Source organism: Cimex lectularius, unplaced genomic scaffold (assembly GCF_000648675.2).
Source record: "Cimex lectularius strain Harlan isolate CLEC.00 unplaced genomic scaffold, Clec_2.1 scaffold181, whole genome shotgun sequence".
Taxonomy (NCBI): domain Eukaryota; kingdom Metazoa; phylum Arthropoda; class Insecta; order Hemiptera; family Cimicidae; genus Cimex; species Cimex lectularius.
Genome location: NW_019392752.1, coordinates 924,060 through 938,224, shown reverse-complemented (window position 1 = coordinate 938,224; position 14,165 = coordinate 924,060). Strand labels below are relative to the sequence as shown.

Below are 14,165 nucleotides of genomic sequence, written 5' to 3'. Positions count from 1 at the left end.
TTTGCAACAGCAAAGGTTACATCAACCCTTGGAGTGCCGTTGTTTTTGAAAAAAGCCCATTTGTAAGTATGTCGGATTCGAACCCTGGACCTTTAGCTTACAGTGATGAGCGCCGTGTCAACGCCTAAACCGTTGCGGCTACCGACGCCCCTTTCTGTGATTTTGTAATTTACTGTAAAAACGACTGTAATATGTTTTGATGGATGAAAAAAATGTTGGCATGTGAAGATCTTTGTATTATTGCAGACGTAAAAAGGGGCAGAAACAGTTAGCCTTAAAATTTGGGATTGAAAATTTTGTAATCTTTGAATATTAGAATGTTCGGCCGATTCATAAGCTTGGCACCCGTACATCAAAATAGGTTTGAGTAGTTATATGTATGTCGAAAGTTTTTATGTTAATGGTAATGATTATTTGGAGATCGTGAAATGTAGACCTGTTTTGTCTACATTTCACGATATCCAAATAATCATTAATTAACGGTCACCAAATACTACACATTTAATGTTAATTTTGATTGGCAGTTTAGTAGGTAATAAAGCATTTTAAATCGTTTGTTTAGTGTCTGTTTTTTTAATCGTTTATGTGGATTCCAAGTTAGACTTCTATCAAATGCAAGTCCTAAATATTTAACTTTGTTGGATTGCGGAACAGGTGCCGGAGTTTAAAGGTGATATGTTGTGACTTTGAATAGCTAAACTTTATTTTCCCAAGAATGCACCATTTGTCAATTGTTGATATATGGTTTTGTAACACAAGTGAAGTTTGTGCAGAAGAGGATGACTAGTTGATATGGCGGTGTCATCTGATTATGTGGCGGTAAGTGCATTCTCATTTATGTGCATATCAGAAGTAAAAATTGCGTACAACTGCGGAGCGCGTAATGACCCTTGTGTGGCACACCTGTAAGCACTTCTTCCGGCTTGAAATCTCCGTACCCTGGTTCACTGCAATCTAGCCTTAAGGTATGATTATTATTTATAATAATTAGGTAATATTATTGTTATATTAACCAACCATATCTGACAGTGTTCACCGAACCAATACAATCTCACTTAATGTTAAGAGAAAAAGAAGAAATTTAAGGACTTAAGACACTCGTAAAAGTTTATATTCTAAGTGATTTTGTATTTCGCTTTGTTAAGGTTACAATAAAAAATAAAACAAATAAATCTCATAGTGTTTTCAATTCTCACTTTTTGTAAAAGTTTAATCATCTTTTACAAAAAGTGAATCTACATATTCACGCCACCTTCATCATATTTATTTTTACTGTTCTTTCCATTATTGTAATATAATAAATATCTGTCTTATAAATTCATGGACTCTGAAATAAAGATGCGAAAGGTTGAAGTAACCTGAAAGTACAAAATTGTGATTCTGTCATTGTTCAACTGAGACGTTTTAGTCTAATTTGACATCTAGAAGACATCTAGAAAATTAAATTTCTTTTTCTGAAAAGCATAGTTCTTGGATTCTGAGGACAATGAGTGTTTCAGTTGGTGACTGAGTTGTGCGAGTTAGATTCAGGGACTTTATGGAATAAAGTTGCGAAATGTTGAAGTATCTTGAAAAGTGAAAAATCTCGGTTACAATTGTGATTCTGTCATTGTAAAATAGAGCTTTTTAGTCTAATTGGACATGTAGACTCCTGAAATATTGACGTCTGTTCACGAGCAAACCTATAGAGTTTTAATGCAAACTTCTAATTTTCTGATTTCAATGATTGTTTGGAATTCGTGAGATGCGGTCTGATGTGACGTAGGTTCAGAAAAACATTTTCTTTATCGTGCCAACGTTTCGATCTTTATTGAGATCATCTGCAGGGCTCAAAACGTTTGTTTTTTGCGTAATTGTGTCATTCTTGCGTGTTGAGTGGGCATTCTGCTATTCATCCTATTCTTTTGTGTGAAAATCAAATTTCCTTTTTTGAACAGCATATTTCCAAGGATTCTATGGTCAATGGGTGTTCTCAGTTGGTGAACGGGTTGTGTGAACTCGACGTAAATTTTCCACGTTTAGCTAGCACTACTGAAAATAAATAAAATCATAATACATTACTACCAATATTGAATAACGTTATTTAACCTTAATCTATAACGAAATTAAAGCATAAAATATGTCGATTTACTAACATGATGAGAAATGTTTTTCCTTGTTATGTCATATTTTTTTGAAGTATGTCTTACATGACAATGAGCAAAACTATGGACGAGTTGGGCCCTATACTATTATTTTTTATATTCATTTTCCTATTGTACCTCACTTTGAAAACTATCGACGTGGGTTGTTCGCGAAGCGACCTTTCGAAATTGTGTGGGTGCAGTTGATGGGAGGCACGTTCGAATTAGCTGCCCACCTCTATCAGAGACGACGTACTATTTGCAACATCAATTATAAACAGAATTATTTGCTTGCTTTACTCGTTGTGTAGTGACTGATAACAATCAATGCTAGAGGTTCTATTGCTTGTAAAGATCTGTAAAGGAAAAAGAGTTGAGATGCCCCATCGCTTAATTTTTGCCTAAACCAAAAACTACTAAAATCCAATTTTTTTAATAACTTTTGTTGGTCTCAATTCGTTACTAACCACTTTTTTATTTAAACCAACAAACGAAAATGGATTGCGCAAAAGATCGAAGTGGAGAGATAATTAATCAGGACACATGCATCCTGCACAACGTGGGAATTGATCAGGATTGGCAAGACGTTAGGCTGATCTGAATGCAATCATTAACATTAATTGCTGATTCGAGATTGACAGATCAAACGATAATGCTTCAAGCAGAGCAGGATTGCCAGATAGGCATATATATGTTATGCTAATAATAACCACTTTCAATTATTCAATAGTAAAAGTTTGGGGGCGTCGGTGGTCGCAACGGTTTCGGTGTTGACACGGCGCTCATCACTGTAAGGAAAAGGTCCCGGGTTCGAATACAGCGGCACTGCATTCGAAATCGACATACTTACAAGTGGGCTATAAAAAAAAATATATATATATATACACCGGCGCCCTGAGGGTTGACAGGTGATTGATGTCCTCTGCTATTGCAAACCCTCGTAAAAAAAAATGTAAAATTTAATGAAAAATTAACTTAAAACTAAAACATCCTTACTTTCTGCGTTGTAGCTACAAATTTAACCTTCCGGACAGAAATAAATCGAACTGTAGAAAATCATGTTCCGGGGAAATGTCTAATTTAAAGAATTTAATTTACTAATTTTTTTACGTTAGATCACTTCCACATTTCACTCCTACCGGTCTAGGCGTACAAAATCTCTGATGGTGTTTTTTCCATTGGTTTCTAAGCGAAACAGATCGTTCATTAATATTAGTTATTTACGTTTCAACGACCATTTAGCACGGTATTTACACTCCTGAAATGCTATGCTGAAGGAGAAGGCGATTACAAAGTGATACAATAGAACCGAGTGTTTATATGTTGTGCGTTGCGAAAATATGATTACTCAAAAACACCAGTGGGACCAGGAACTGTGTGAACTTCTCTGAAATTTAAAAGTTTAAAAAAAGAAGTAATTGCCGAATGGATCGTGAGAAGTGTCGGTTCTTCAATCATACTTCGTCTAGCAACACCCCAGACTGAGGTAGCAGAAACGTTGAATCAAGAAAATCTCGTCTAAACATTGCGGGTTAGTTAAATGAGAATAGGCAAAAAACTTCCAAGTAGAAGAGGGAACCGCAATACATACAATGATGGACAAAATATAGGCACCACCCTTAAATTTTAATGGATTTAGGTGTTATTCATATTTATTATAACGAAAATAGGTTTGGTTGTAAAAATAATACGTTTAAAAAAAAATTTATTACCTAATTCTAAAAACACAATTATTAAGCAAAGAAAAAAAGAATAGAATAATCAAAAACAAATAAAAACCAAAAATTTTCTCCCATTTAATACCGAAAATTTCCACCCATGTAACGAATCATGTCTGTTAGCCTGTGAATTCCTTCGAAAAGCTTTCTCATAAAATCGTGTAGAATTCATTCCCATTCATCAAGAGCATCAGTTTCAAATTCTTCTACGGTGCTAAGACAACGGTGGGCCATGGTAGCAGAGTGGTTAAGGCGGCAGACTCTCGACTAGTAGATCCCGTGGTCGAGGGTTCGATCCCCACCGTCGCCTCTGGACGTTTTCTGACGCCTAAGGGGACCGGTGGCCGCAATTGAAAGAAATTGACACGGCACTAATCAATGGGAGGAACGGGATCAGACCACAGCGACCCTGAATTTGGTCCCAACCCCCTTCCAAAATGAGTTTCTTCGATGGAAGAACACCGGCACACCGGGGGCTCAAATTTACACTTGTGTTGCGAGCCCCCCAAAAAATGGAGCCAGGGATAAAGTACAACAAGCTATACAGCTGCAGTGGTCAGGAGGGAACTCCTCCAGTTCCTGTAAAAAAAAGACCAGGATTTTGGAGTCGAACTTGTCGCTTAAGTTCCATAGTCTGAAATATGTTCGAATATGGACTTCGAGATGGCCTCACCAAGTACTCAATTCCAACCTCATTGCAAGAATCTCTCACCGATGTGAGGGTCAAATGACACAATATGTTTTTCGAATATGTATTGAATATATATGCTTATATATACCTCGTTGACCTAAGGTCGGCCCTGTCCTGGCCTTCTAGTGCGAAGGTGTATATCTGAAGCGCCGAAGAATTCTTCTTATTGTAGAGCGATATACATTATATCTCTTGGTGGCTTTGCTCTGGCTGAATCTTTCCTCTAATAATATTGACCTAATACCTAATAGGACTCACACTGTCATACTCGCTTGAATTCCTGACTGGAGCCATTGAAAAATATTTAAAAGTAAGAATACTATCAAATAAAATCAACGAAGACAAAAAATTAACCGAATGCGATCTTTAAGCGTAGCAGAATGGTATGGCATAGTGCTATTTTTTGTGTAAATGAAACTAATAAAATATATATAAGTATAAAACTTTTTTTTAACTTCATTTACCTTTGTCTACAACTATACATGTATTATATACAAACAGCAGATTAGATATCAATTTATGATTGTGGCGTTACGGCCATTCTAGAAGCTACCCATTTGCAGCAGCTCTGGGTTAATAAAATGATATTAGTCATTTAAGAGTCTTTTATCCATATTCTTTTCAGTCCCATACATGGTAATTTTGGAGAATGGAGTATCGTATTTGTGTGTTTGTGTAATTATATAGTTTAGTATGAAAACGTCCGTAATATGTTTTGATGGATGAACAAAACAGTTGGCATGTGGAGATCTCTGTAAAATGTGTTGTTTACGTAAAGGGGGCAGAACAATTAGTCTTAAAATTTCGGATTGAAAACGTTGTAATGTTGAATATTGGAATAATTGGCAGATCCATAAACTTGCCCCCCCCGTATATCAAAATAGGTTTGATTAAGGTAAAAGTAAACAAAGGAATTAACGGAAGCATTGTTTACTGTTTATTTTGACTAATAATAATGGATTTAATTTTAAACTAAATAAAATGAGCGATTCGTTAAATTTGTAAATCAGTGTACATAAACAGATTTCAAACATTTAGCAGCATATATCGACTGTATTGTAATTAATTTTTAGTCAAGCTCTTGGAATAAATTAGCCTTACAAACAATATTATATATAACAACATTTTCAAAAAGATGCAATTACTGATCTATTGTTTGTTCTCATGCCCAACTTTCAGGAAACGACAATACGAGAAATTAAGCCAATCCCAATGTATTTTTTTTAATAAAAACTATTAAAATTACCTTTTAGGTCTCTTGTTTATCTAATTTATTTGTAATCAAATATTAGTTTACCACATGTTTATACTCTTCATCTACATTTAAATTACGCCAATAAAACAATTTTTTACCTAGAGCTTAGATTTCCAAAATTTGTTACTCATGAAAATGTACAACGCAAATTATTTTGATGTAAACAACGAAATAATATAAAGTAACCGGAATATTTGGCAATTTTATTTAAAAATTATACGATATAAATCAAGAGAATTCTTTAGGGAAAAAGTATTTCAAGAGCCTTGAATTCTTCCTCCGGGCAGGATTTATAAAGAATTGAATTTTATCTTAAAATATATAAATTACGTAAATTACGACATGCCAATTAATTACATAAGTTGAGCAAAACCTGCTGTGCCGAGAGTTACTACCTAACTTAGAGTATGTTTAGGAATCCGTCAAGGTATTTATGCTCTCTTTGCAATATGTCAGAGGTTGAAAATATGTACCATTTTATGGCGGTGTGCCCCTGGCTTAAGAGGTTTTGGCGAAGATTCTTACATAACAGTACGCTTTTCCGAGAGAAAATTTAACATATCTTAATAACTTAGGAAAGTCGCTACCTTTGATTAATTATCGCTGGACCTCATGGAATTATCGATTTGTTTCAAAATTTCAACATTTGAAATAGTTTCATTTAAACTGCTTTCATTTCCTACAGTAATATCTGACCCATTATTAATAGTTATATTCAGGCCTTTGTTGGCTGGAGTAGATAGATATTCATCTGCTTATTATTATATAATTTTCTTTATTATGTATGGTGATTTGTGACCGTTAATCGATAATTATTCAGAAATCGTGAGATGTGGTCTGGTGTGATGTAGGTTTCAGAAAAACATTTTCTTTGTGTTTTTCTTCTGTGTCATTGTGCAGGGCACTCTCAACACGACACGCAAGAATGGCACAATTACACAGAAGACAAACACTTTGAGCCCTGAGGATGATTTCAATAAAGATCGAAACGTTGGCACGATAAAGAAAATGTTTTTCTGAAACCTACATCACACCTGACACATCTCACGATATCTGAATAATTTTCTTTATTATATTACATAATCATGAAATTTTAGTGTTATTTTTATTATCGTTAATAATATAATTTATTTACATTTTTTCCTTTTCAACTCCTCTTGTATTTTTATGATATATGTATTCTTACTTTTACTGTTTTACTTAATACGTGCTATACGTACTTTTTTTCCATCAAGTAAATAAAGGTATTTATAATAAAAATGTATTTAATTAAGGAAGAAAAAAATCACTAAAGATTAGTTGGATTGATCTTTCTCTAAATTTCTATGCTAAAAATTCAATTGTTCACATACTAAATATATTATAATGTATCCTAATACAATAATCGTATTGTATATTGTATGAAAAATCAAGACATTTATCCATCTTTCTACACATCTATTTTTGCTTTGTAAACAATTTTCGGTTCAGGTCAGGAAATGCTGAGAAAAATATCCGCCAGATGAAAACAGCGATTACACACGGACCAGGTTGACTTTAAACGACTAAAAGCATTATTATCTTATGCTACTAAATGCATTTCCGAATGGAAAATAAGTGATTTTTAGGCTAAATTGTCATTTTGGCTTTTTGCAAGGTACTTTTACGTAGCTGTTTGGTCAAATAACCAATCAAACTCTTATGAGAAGAAAATACACAACGCACCTATATATAAAAAAACATATGCAAACAAGTTTGAGTATTTTAGCAAACACGACAAACATATATACAACAACAACATAGCATACTTTTACATTTTGATATTTTCCTTGTTAAGGTAAAACTTTTTTGTATTTATATTACAAAACCGAACGATTTCTGTTAGAATTTTTTTTTAAAAAGCTTCTTATATTAGAAATGGAACTGGTAAATATAGTACTAGTAAACTAGTAAAATAGCTTAAATAAGCGACGCGCAAATTCAGATTATTGATTTTTTCTTTTATTATTTTCACGAATACATTATTAATATTACATTTTTAAAACTATCATCTAGATATTTGTTGAAATTTTAAATGTAATGTTTGTAAAACATAATATTTATCATATGTTTGGGTAAAAACGTTTAAGTTGGAAATTCTACTAAATTTTAAATGAAATAATTTTGAGATGTTGCGAAGGAGCAGAGTGAGTAATTGGTGTTTTCTCTTTCTCCTAGAATTAAAATACACAGCTTTAGACATTAGTTTCATAATTTTGCCGGGGTATCGTTTTTTTATTAATTAAACGATTTCAGACAATAAAAGGAGACACTTTTCAAGAGTGGAAAGCCAGAAAAGATATGGAAGCACGGCAGTCCAGGTTGGATGCCCTCAACGATCAAAGAGAGCGGATGAGAAAGAACGAGCTGTTAGATAAAGAGAAATTAAAAAAGAACGAGTCACTGGAAAGAGAAAGAATTAAGAAAAATGAAGCTATTAAAACGTGGCTCAGGGCAAAGCAGGACTCTGCAAAGGTTTCGAAATTTTCTCTTCCTAATGTAAACGTCTAGGATAAAACTCCATTCAGCTTTTTATATAAATCATCAATTTTTAAGGAACCGGCGAAACAAATTTTATCCGAAGAGCTGAACAGGTGCAAGGGGAAAGTGGAATTGTCGAAAGAGGAGCAAAGGGTGGCGGACATCACCGAGTTCTACGCCTGTAAAAAAGACACGACTCTGACGTTCAGCCAATGGCTGGAAAAAAAAGAAGAAGACCGATTAGGTGAGCCGCATCCCTAAAATGTACCCAATACGCAAATGCATTATTGTTTTTTTATTTAAAGCGAAAATTCGAGAAAAAGAAGCTAAAAAACTGGCGAGAGAGGCTGAAGAGCGTGAGAAACAGGAACAATCAAAGAAAGCTGTCAATGAATGGATGGTAAGGACGAAATACAGAACTCTTACCAGGCACTACCCAAAACTAGGTAAGCAATTCTGCTCAAAATCCCCGTAACATACAATGAATTAATAAATAAAAATTTCAGACGCACAAGAAATAAACAACAGAATATGGCAAGATTTAAAAATATGAACTGTGACACAGTTCTGGTTTTCGTTTCCTAAGACTGCTGTCGCTGAAAATGTTGTTCAGTGCAAGGAATGTCAAATATTAATTAAAAAATATACAAATCAAACCTCCGAAAAAATTCCTTTGTTTGCTAAATATTTTTTCTGTTAATTTCCTGGACTATTGTTTATTGTCTAGTTTCAAGGTATTAATGGTAATTTATGTTAAAACGAGTCGGGGCCCGAAAAACCATCTGTTAAATTTATTTAGCCTGGTAGTGTTTATAATCCGACTGGGATGGCCAGGGCTGTCCAAAATGTAAACCTAGATCACGTGGGCGATACAGCTACAGTCTGGGTCAAGCATTGTGGTTTTTTTGTTTCTTCCGAAGAACACAAGCATGTGTATTTACTTTCTTTGGTTTTTGCCGGAATTAAGTAAGTGATGACGAAAAGTTGATAACCCTCACTTCCGGTAGCCCCTAAAAAGTGCCAAACCCTAATGCTCAAAGGGAAAATGGGTACCCCCCCATACATCCGGATAGAGGGAAAACGAGTAAAGCCAAGCGATCAAGCCAAGTACTTGGGAGTAGTATTAGGCGATAACCTGAACCAAGTACACCACGCTATTAAAATAAGGGAAACGACAAGAAGGGTGTACAAAAGATTGAACGGAATAGCGAAAGTGGAATATGGACTTAGCACAAAAGCGCTCTCCACAATTTATAAAGTGTCTTCCTCCCAATAGCTGGTTATGGTGCTGCCGGATGGGCCAAACGACTGCCTAGCAAAAGCAAAGCTATAATAGAGCAAAGCCAACGAATAGCTCTTATAAGAACCACAAAAGGGTACAGGACGATTTCAACACACACCCTACGTAATAGCCAACGCAGCGTCAATAGACCTAGCCCTTAAAGAAAGGGTGGTCATCCACCAAAAAAAAAGAAAAATGAGGCAATTGATATAGTAGCAAGCCAAGGAGAAATAGACTGGTTCCGAAGCACAACTGGGGAGGAGGCAAAAGAGTACTTGGGAAAAATGACAAGGGCATCATGGCAAGAAAGATGGNAAGGACAGCACTTCCTCTAACTCCCTTTCTTCTGTTTCTACCGCTCAAGCTATCGCAATTTCCACCAATTCCAGATTATCGAACAGTCATATGATTTCGTCAAGATCTCCAAATTTGTAATGTAACTTCAAAATCACATGCCCACAGCGCCGTGAATGGCCGATGGCCTGCATAGGAGATAGCATTATGGTCACTTATTTATTTGCCCGTGAGTACAAAATTCTTTGTTATACCTGCAGTTGTAGGTATGTTGTTAGGTTTCCTCTTCCTCGCAGGACCAACATAAACTGTCTTTAGCCACTCCCGAAATTCCCTTATGTCTTCTATTCAGCTATTTACCAGACCTGCAATCTTAAGAATTTTTACAATTAATTAAGGATTTTAGTTGAGATGAAAAAAGTTAATGGCACGAGAGGGATTCGAACCCACGACCTTAGGCTAGATACGCCGCTGCTCTACCACCTGAGCTATCGTGACCTCGATCCACTCGAACATCAACTCCCCATCTCAACCCCACCTTATGAGTTTGGGTTCGAATCCCTCTCGTGCCATTAACTTTTTTTCATCTCAACTAAAAACCTTAATTAATTGTAATGATTTAATTGGTCAAGCAGACCACGAAATTAGTGAACTTAAGAATTTTTTTCTTTTACAGCAGCAAACAGGGCAACATTGTGTGAAACTTTCTTGACAAAGTCTTTTGCCTGCCTCTGGTTTTGGGTGTTCATTCTCCAAATACAGTTTTACAGAAGGGTTAACCCTTTTTGTATTGCTAAGGAACTCACCATGGTAAAATATGGCCTGTACATTTAGATGAAACGTTTAAATAGAAGTTGTACATTTACTTAATATTTGTTTGCTAGACTGTCGTTTCTCGTCTTATTCTGTGTTTATTTTTCTTTAGATGCCGGACTTATAAGACTGACACCCGTTCGAAGTAGAATCTATTCCCCAATTTACTTACAGTTGAAACGTCCTTCCACTCTTCTAGAGAATGTTTGTTTCAATTTTTTTTAATGTCATTCTAATAATTTATTTACTCGAGAGAAATTTCCGGTTTCATTTGGTTTTTAACATTTTGTTGCAAAATATTAGTATTCAATAGTTCTGCAAGCTTTAGGAATTGATTTTAAAGTGTGTAAAACGTTAAGTCATGTTACGAACATGCAAGACTGCTTGACAGTAATGACTTATCACTGCAAATTTATTATTAATAACTCAAGATGAATATGTAATGAAATATCGATATTGATCTTTAAATTGATTGAAATGATAAAAAAAAAACATTCTCAGATTTTTAGTTAAGCGTTTGTTTTCGATATCTATCCTACCTAATTAAGAAGAATCATTTTTGGCTCCTTATGGGGAGTAGATACTAGAAATTATACCCAATATTATGCAGGCTTTTATCACAATTTATTGTAATTGATTAAGGTTTTTAGTTGAGATAAAAAAGTTAATGGCACGAGCGGGATTCGAACCTACGATCTTTGGCTTGATACGCCGCTGCTCTACCACTTGAACTTGATCCAATCGGACACCAACTTCCCATCTCAACCGCACCCTTTGCAACTTTATTTATTTTTTTTTTTTTTTTGCGAGGGTTCGCTACAGCAGAGGTCATACAAACCCTCAAGGTATTTTTGAAAATTTGTAAGTATTAAAATTAATTAAGGTTTTAGTTGAGATACAAAAGTCAATGGCACGAGCGGGATTCGAACCCGAATTTGTCGCCGAGAATCCAATCCGATTACACGACATTTGAAAAATGGCAAAAAGGAGGGAAAATTCAAAAGGTGCGGTTGAGATGGGAAGTTGGTGTCCGAGTCGATTGAGGTCACGATAGCTCAAGTGGTAGAGTAGCGTCGTATCAAGCCGAGGTCGTGGGTTCGAATCCCGCTCGTGCCATTGACATTTTTATCTCAACTAAAAACCTTAATTAATTGTAATATATTATTTGGTCAAGCGGACCACGAAAATAGTGAATTTAACAATTTATTGTGTAGTGCGATACAGTTCACGATATATTGAGTAGACCAGGTCCTTGATGAATTAGTTTTGTAGCTTGTGCATAGAAAATATAGAACAAATGTTAACGGATTGTAATATTGAAGTGTTAAGCCGGGAACACACTTACCCCATGCAACGCTAGCGCCACTACTCGATGCTACCCGACGCCTTGTCACGTTTTGGTAGGGTGTGCACATCTATACGATGTCAAGCGCACGCCACGTACAGCCATACAGAGTGTATCACAATAATCAGTATGAAAATCGCAACGCCTCTTTTGTTTTTAATGTATTATTTTGAGCGAAACAATGTAATAAATTGTTAGTTAAATTTAATGGTTTTAAATATAGTTATTACGGTGTTTTGATAAATTTTCTGCCTAACCATCACAATTAAATAATTTGTATAAAAACTTATAAATTTTTGTTCTCTCTTTTAATTTGGTTTACATTAAAATAAGAATGTTGTAATTAATATAATGATAAAATTACATATACATAGTTTGAAATAAACTACAAAAAATATGAGTGTCCTGTTCTGACGCAACTCGACGAAAATGGTGTAATTTTATGAGCAAAACCATGAAATAAATTGTTAATTATGTTTTATGAGCAAAACCGTGTAATAAATTGTTATATAAAACTCAATATATCAAAAAATGGTATTCCGATATTTTAATGAATTTTCTACCAAACTAATTATTCAGAAATCGTGAGATGCGGTCTGGTGTGATGTAAGTTTCAGAAAAACATTTTCTTTATCGTGCCAACGTTTCGATCTTTATTGAGATAATCTTCAGGGCCTGGGATTTACAAACATGGTTACATTTAACAAATACATTTAGGATATGGAAAAGTGAATTTATACAATGTAAAATATATTTCTTACATTCAATCAAAGTTTTCTACTCACTCGAATCACTTCAAAACAACTCACCAACACCTCAGAAACTATATGGATCTGTAAAAAGACATAAACCCGAACACCCTCAAAGACCCATAATTTCATTTGTAAACTCACCCACATATAACATGACAAAATACCTAACCAACATACTCAACAACATCACAGATAACACATATAATGTAAATGATTCATTTCATTTCATTAACAAAATTAATAATATCCACATCCCCTCACACTACTCTCTCATATCCCTAGATGTTTCATCATTGTTTACCATTCCCATAGACACAACACTGAATATTATTAACGATAAATGGCCCAACATAACACCACACACAACTCTATCAAAGAACACGTTCGTAACAATGATCCGACACTGCTGTGTTAACGGATACTTCACATACGACAATCAATTTTACAAACAACTATTTGGTATAGCCATGGATAGCAACCTAGACCCGATAAAGGAAGACATATTCATGACACATCTATTAAATACAGTCATACCACAACTTCCTTTCACAGTACCCTTCCTCACTAAATACGTAGATGATATATTGACAGCTGTTCCCACAGATCAAATCTACTACATTAGATACATTTAATAGCTTTCACCCACGCCTACAATTTACACATGAAATCGAATACAACAAAACAATACCATTTTTAGATACACTCGTAAAACAACCAGATGGCACATTAATCACAGATTGGTATCAAAAACCAAGAAACACAGATCACTACCTCAACTTTACACCTCACCATCCTTTCATACAATAACAAACACGGCCAAAGGGAGCCATGAATCATTTCACCACAAGAACATAAAGATATACAAACAGATCCTCCATAACAATCTCTACCCTAAACACATTATTACCATAATAATCACTAATTTCAACTCAACACTAACACCATCCACTATTACTAATAATACTACATTAAGTCTATCAAATACAAACAAACCAGCATACATTTCCATGCCATTTATTCAAAGCCTATCACATAAATTAAACACATTTCTCTCGTACGATAACTTCAAAATAGCTTTCAAAAATTAGAAAACAATCCAAACCCTTTTTTCCAAAATTAAATATCCCACACCAATAACAAATAAATCTGACTTAATCTACAAAATCAATTGTTTAAACTGTCCGGCAACTTACATCGGTCTTACATTCCAATATCTGGACAAGAGAGTAAAACAACATATCTATGATTGCAAAAAACTCAAGCAAAATCCTACAGCACCGCTACCCACCATTTTGAACACCAACACAATTTCGACTTCAAAAATCCAAAAATATTACATACAGAACAAAACAAACATAAACGTAATTTCTTAGAAATGGTTTATATCAACAGA

At 34.7% G+C, this 14,165-nt stretch overlaps 1 protein-coding gene across 4 annotated transcripts; it reads left to right on the top strand.

Moving 5' to 3' along the window:
* Nucleotides 1-7,293: 7,293 nt before the first annotated feature.
* On the top strand, nt 7,294-8,954 carry LOC106667028 (microtubule-associated protein 9-like). Of its 4 annotated transcripts, none has more exons than XM_014394626.1 (5): nt 7,294-7,603; nt 8,062-8,280; nt 8,362-8,530; nt 8,592-8,732; nt 8,793-8,954. In XM_014394626.1, exons 2-5 carry the CDS (start codon nt 8,107-8,109, stop codon nt 8,837-8,839), a joined length of 531 nt encoding a protein of 176 aa, XP_014250112.1. In that variant the 5' UTR covers nt 7,294-7,603; nt 8,062-8,106; the 3' UTR covers nt 8,840-8,954. The 4 variants fall into 4 exon arrangements, with proteins under 4 accessions (XP_014250112.1, XP_014250111.1, XP_014250110.1 ...); XM_014394625.1 differs by having other exon boundaries at nt 8,062-8,304; XM_014394624.1 differs by having other exon boundaries at nt 7,519-7,952.
* Nucleotides 8,955-14,165: the final 5,211 nt, after the last annotated feature.

Bases quoted from the DNA above. Each gene is read 5' to 3' on its own strand.
- LOC106667028 (XM_014394623.1), top strand. The intron at 8,531-8,591 runs GTGAGCCGCATC...TTTTATTTAAAG, and splicing joins AAAAGAAGAAGACCGATTAG to CGAAAATTCGAGAAAAAGAA. The intron at 8,733-8,792 runs GTAAGCAATTCT...TAAAAATTTCAG, and splicing joins CAGGCACTACCCAAAACTAG to ACGCACAAGAAATAAACAAC.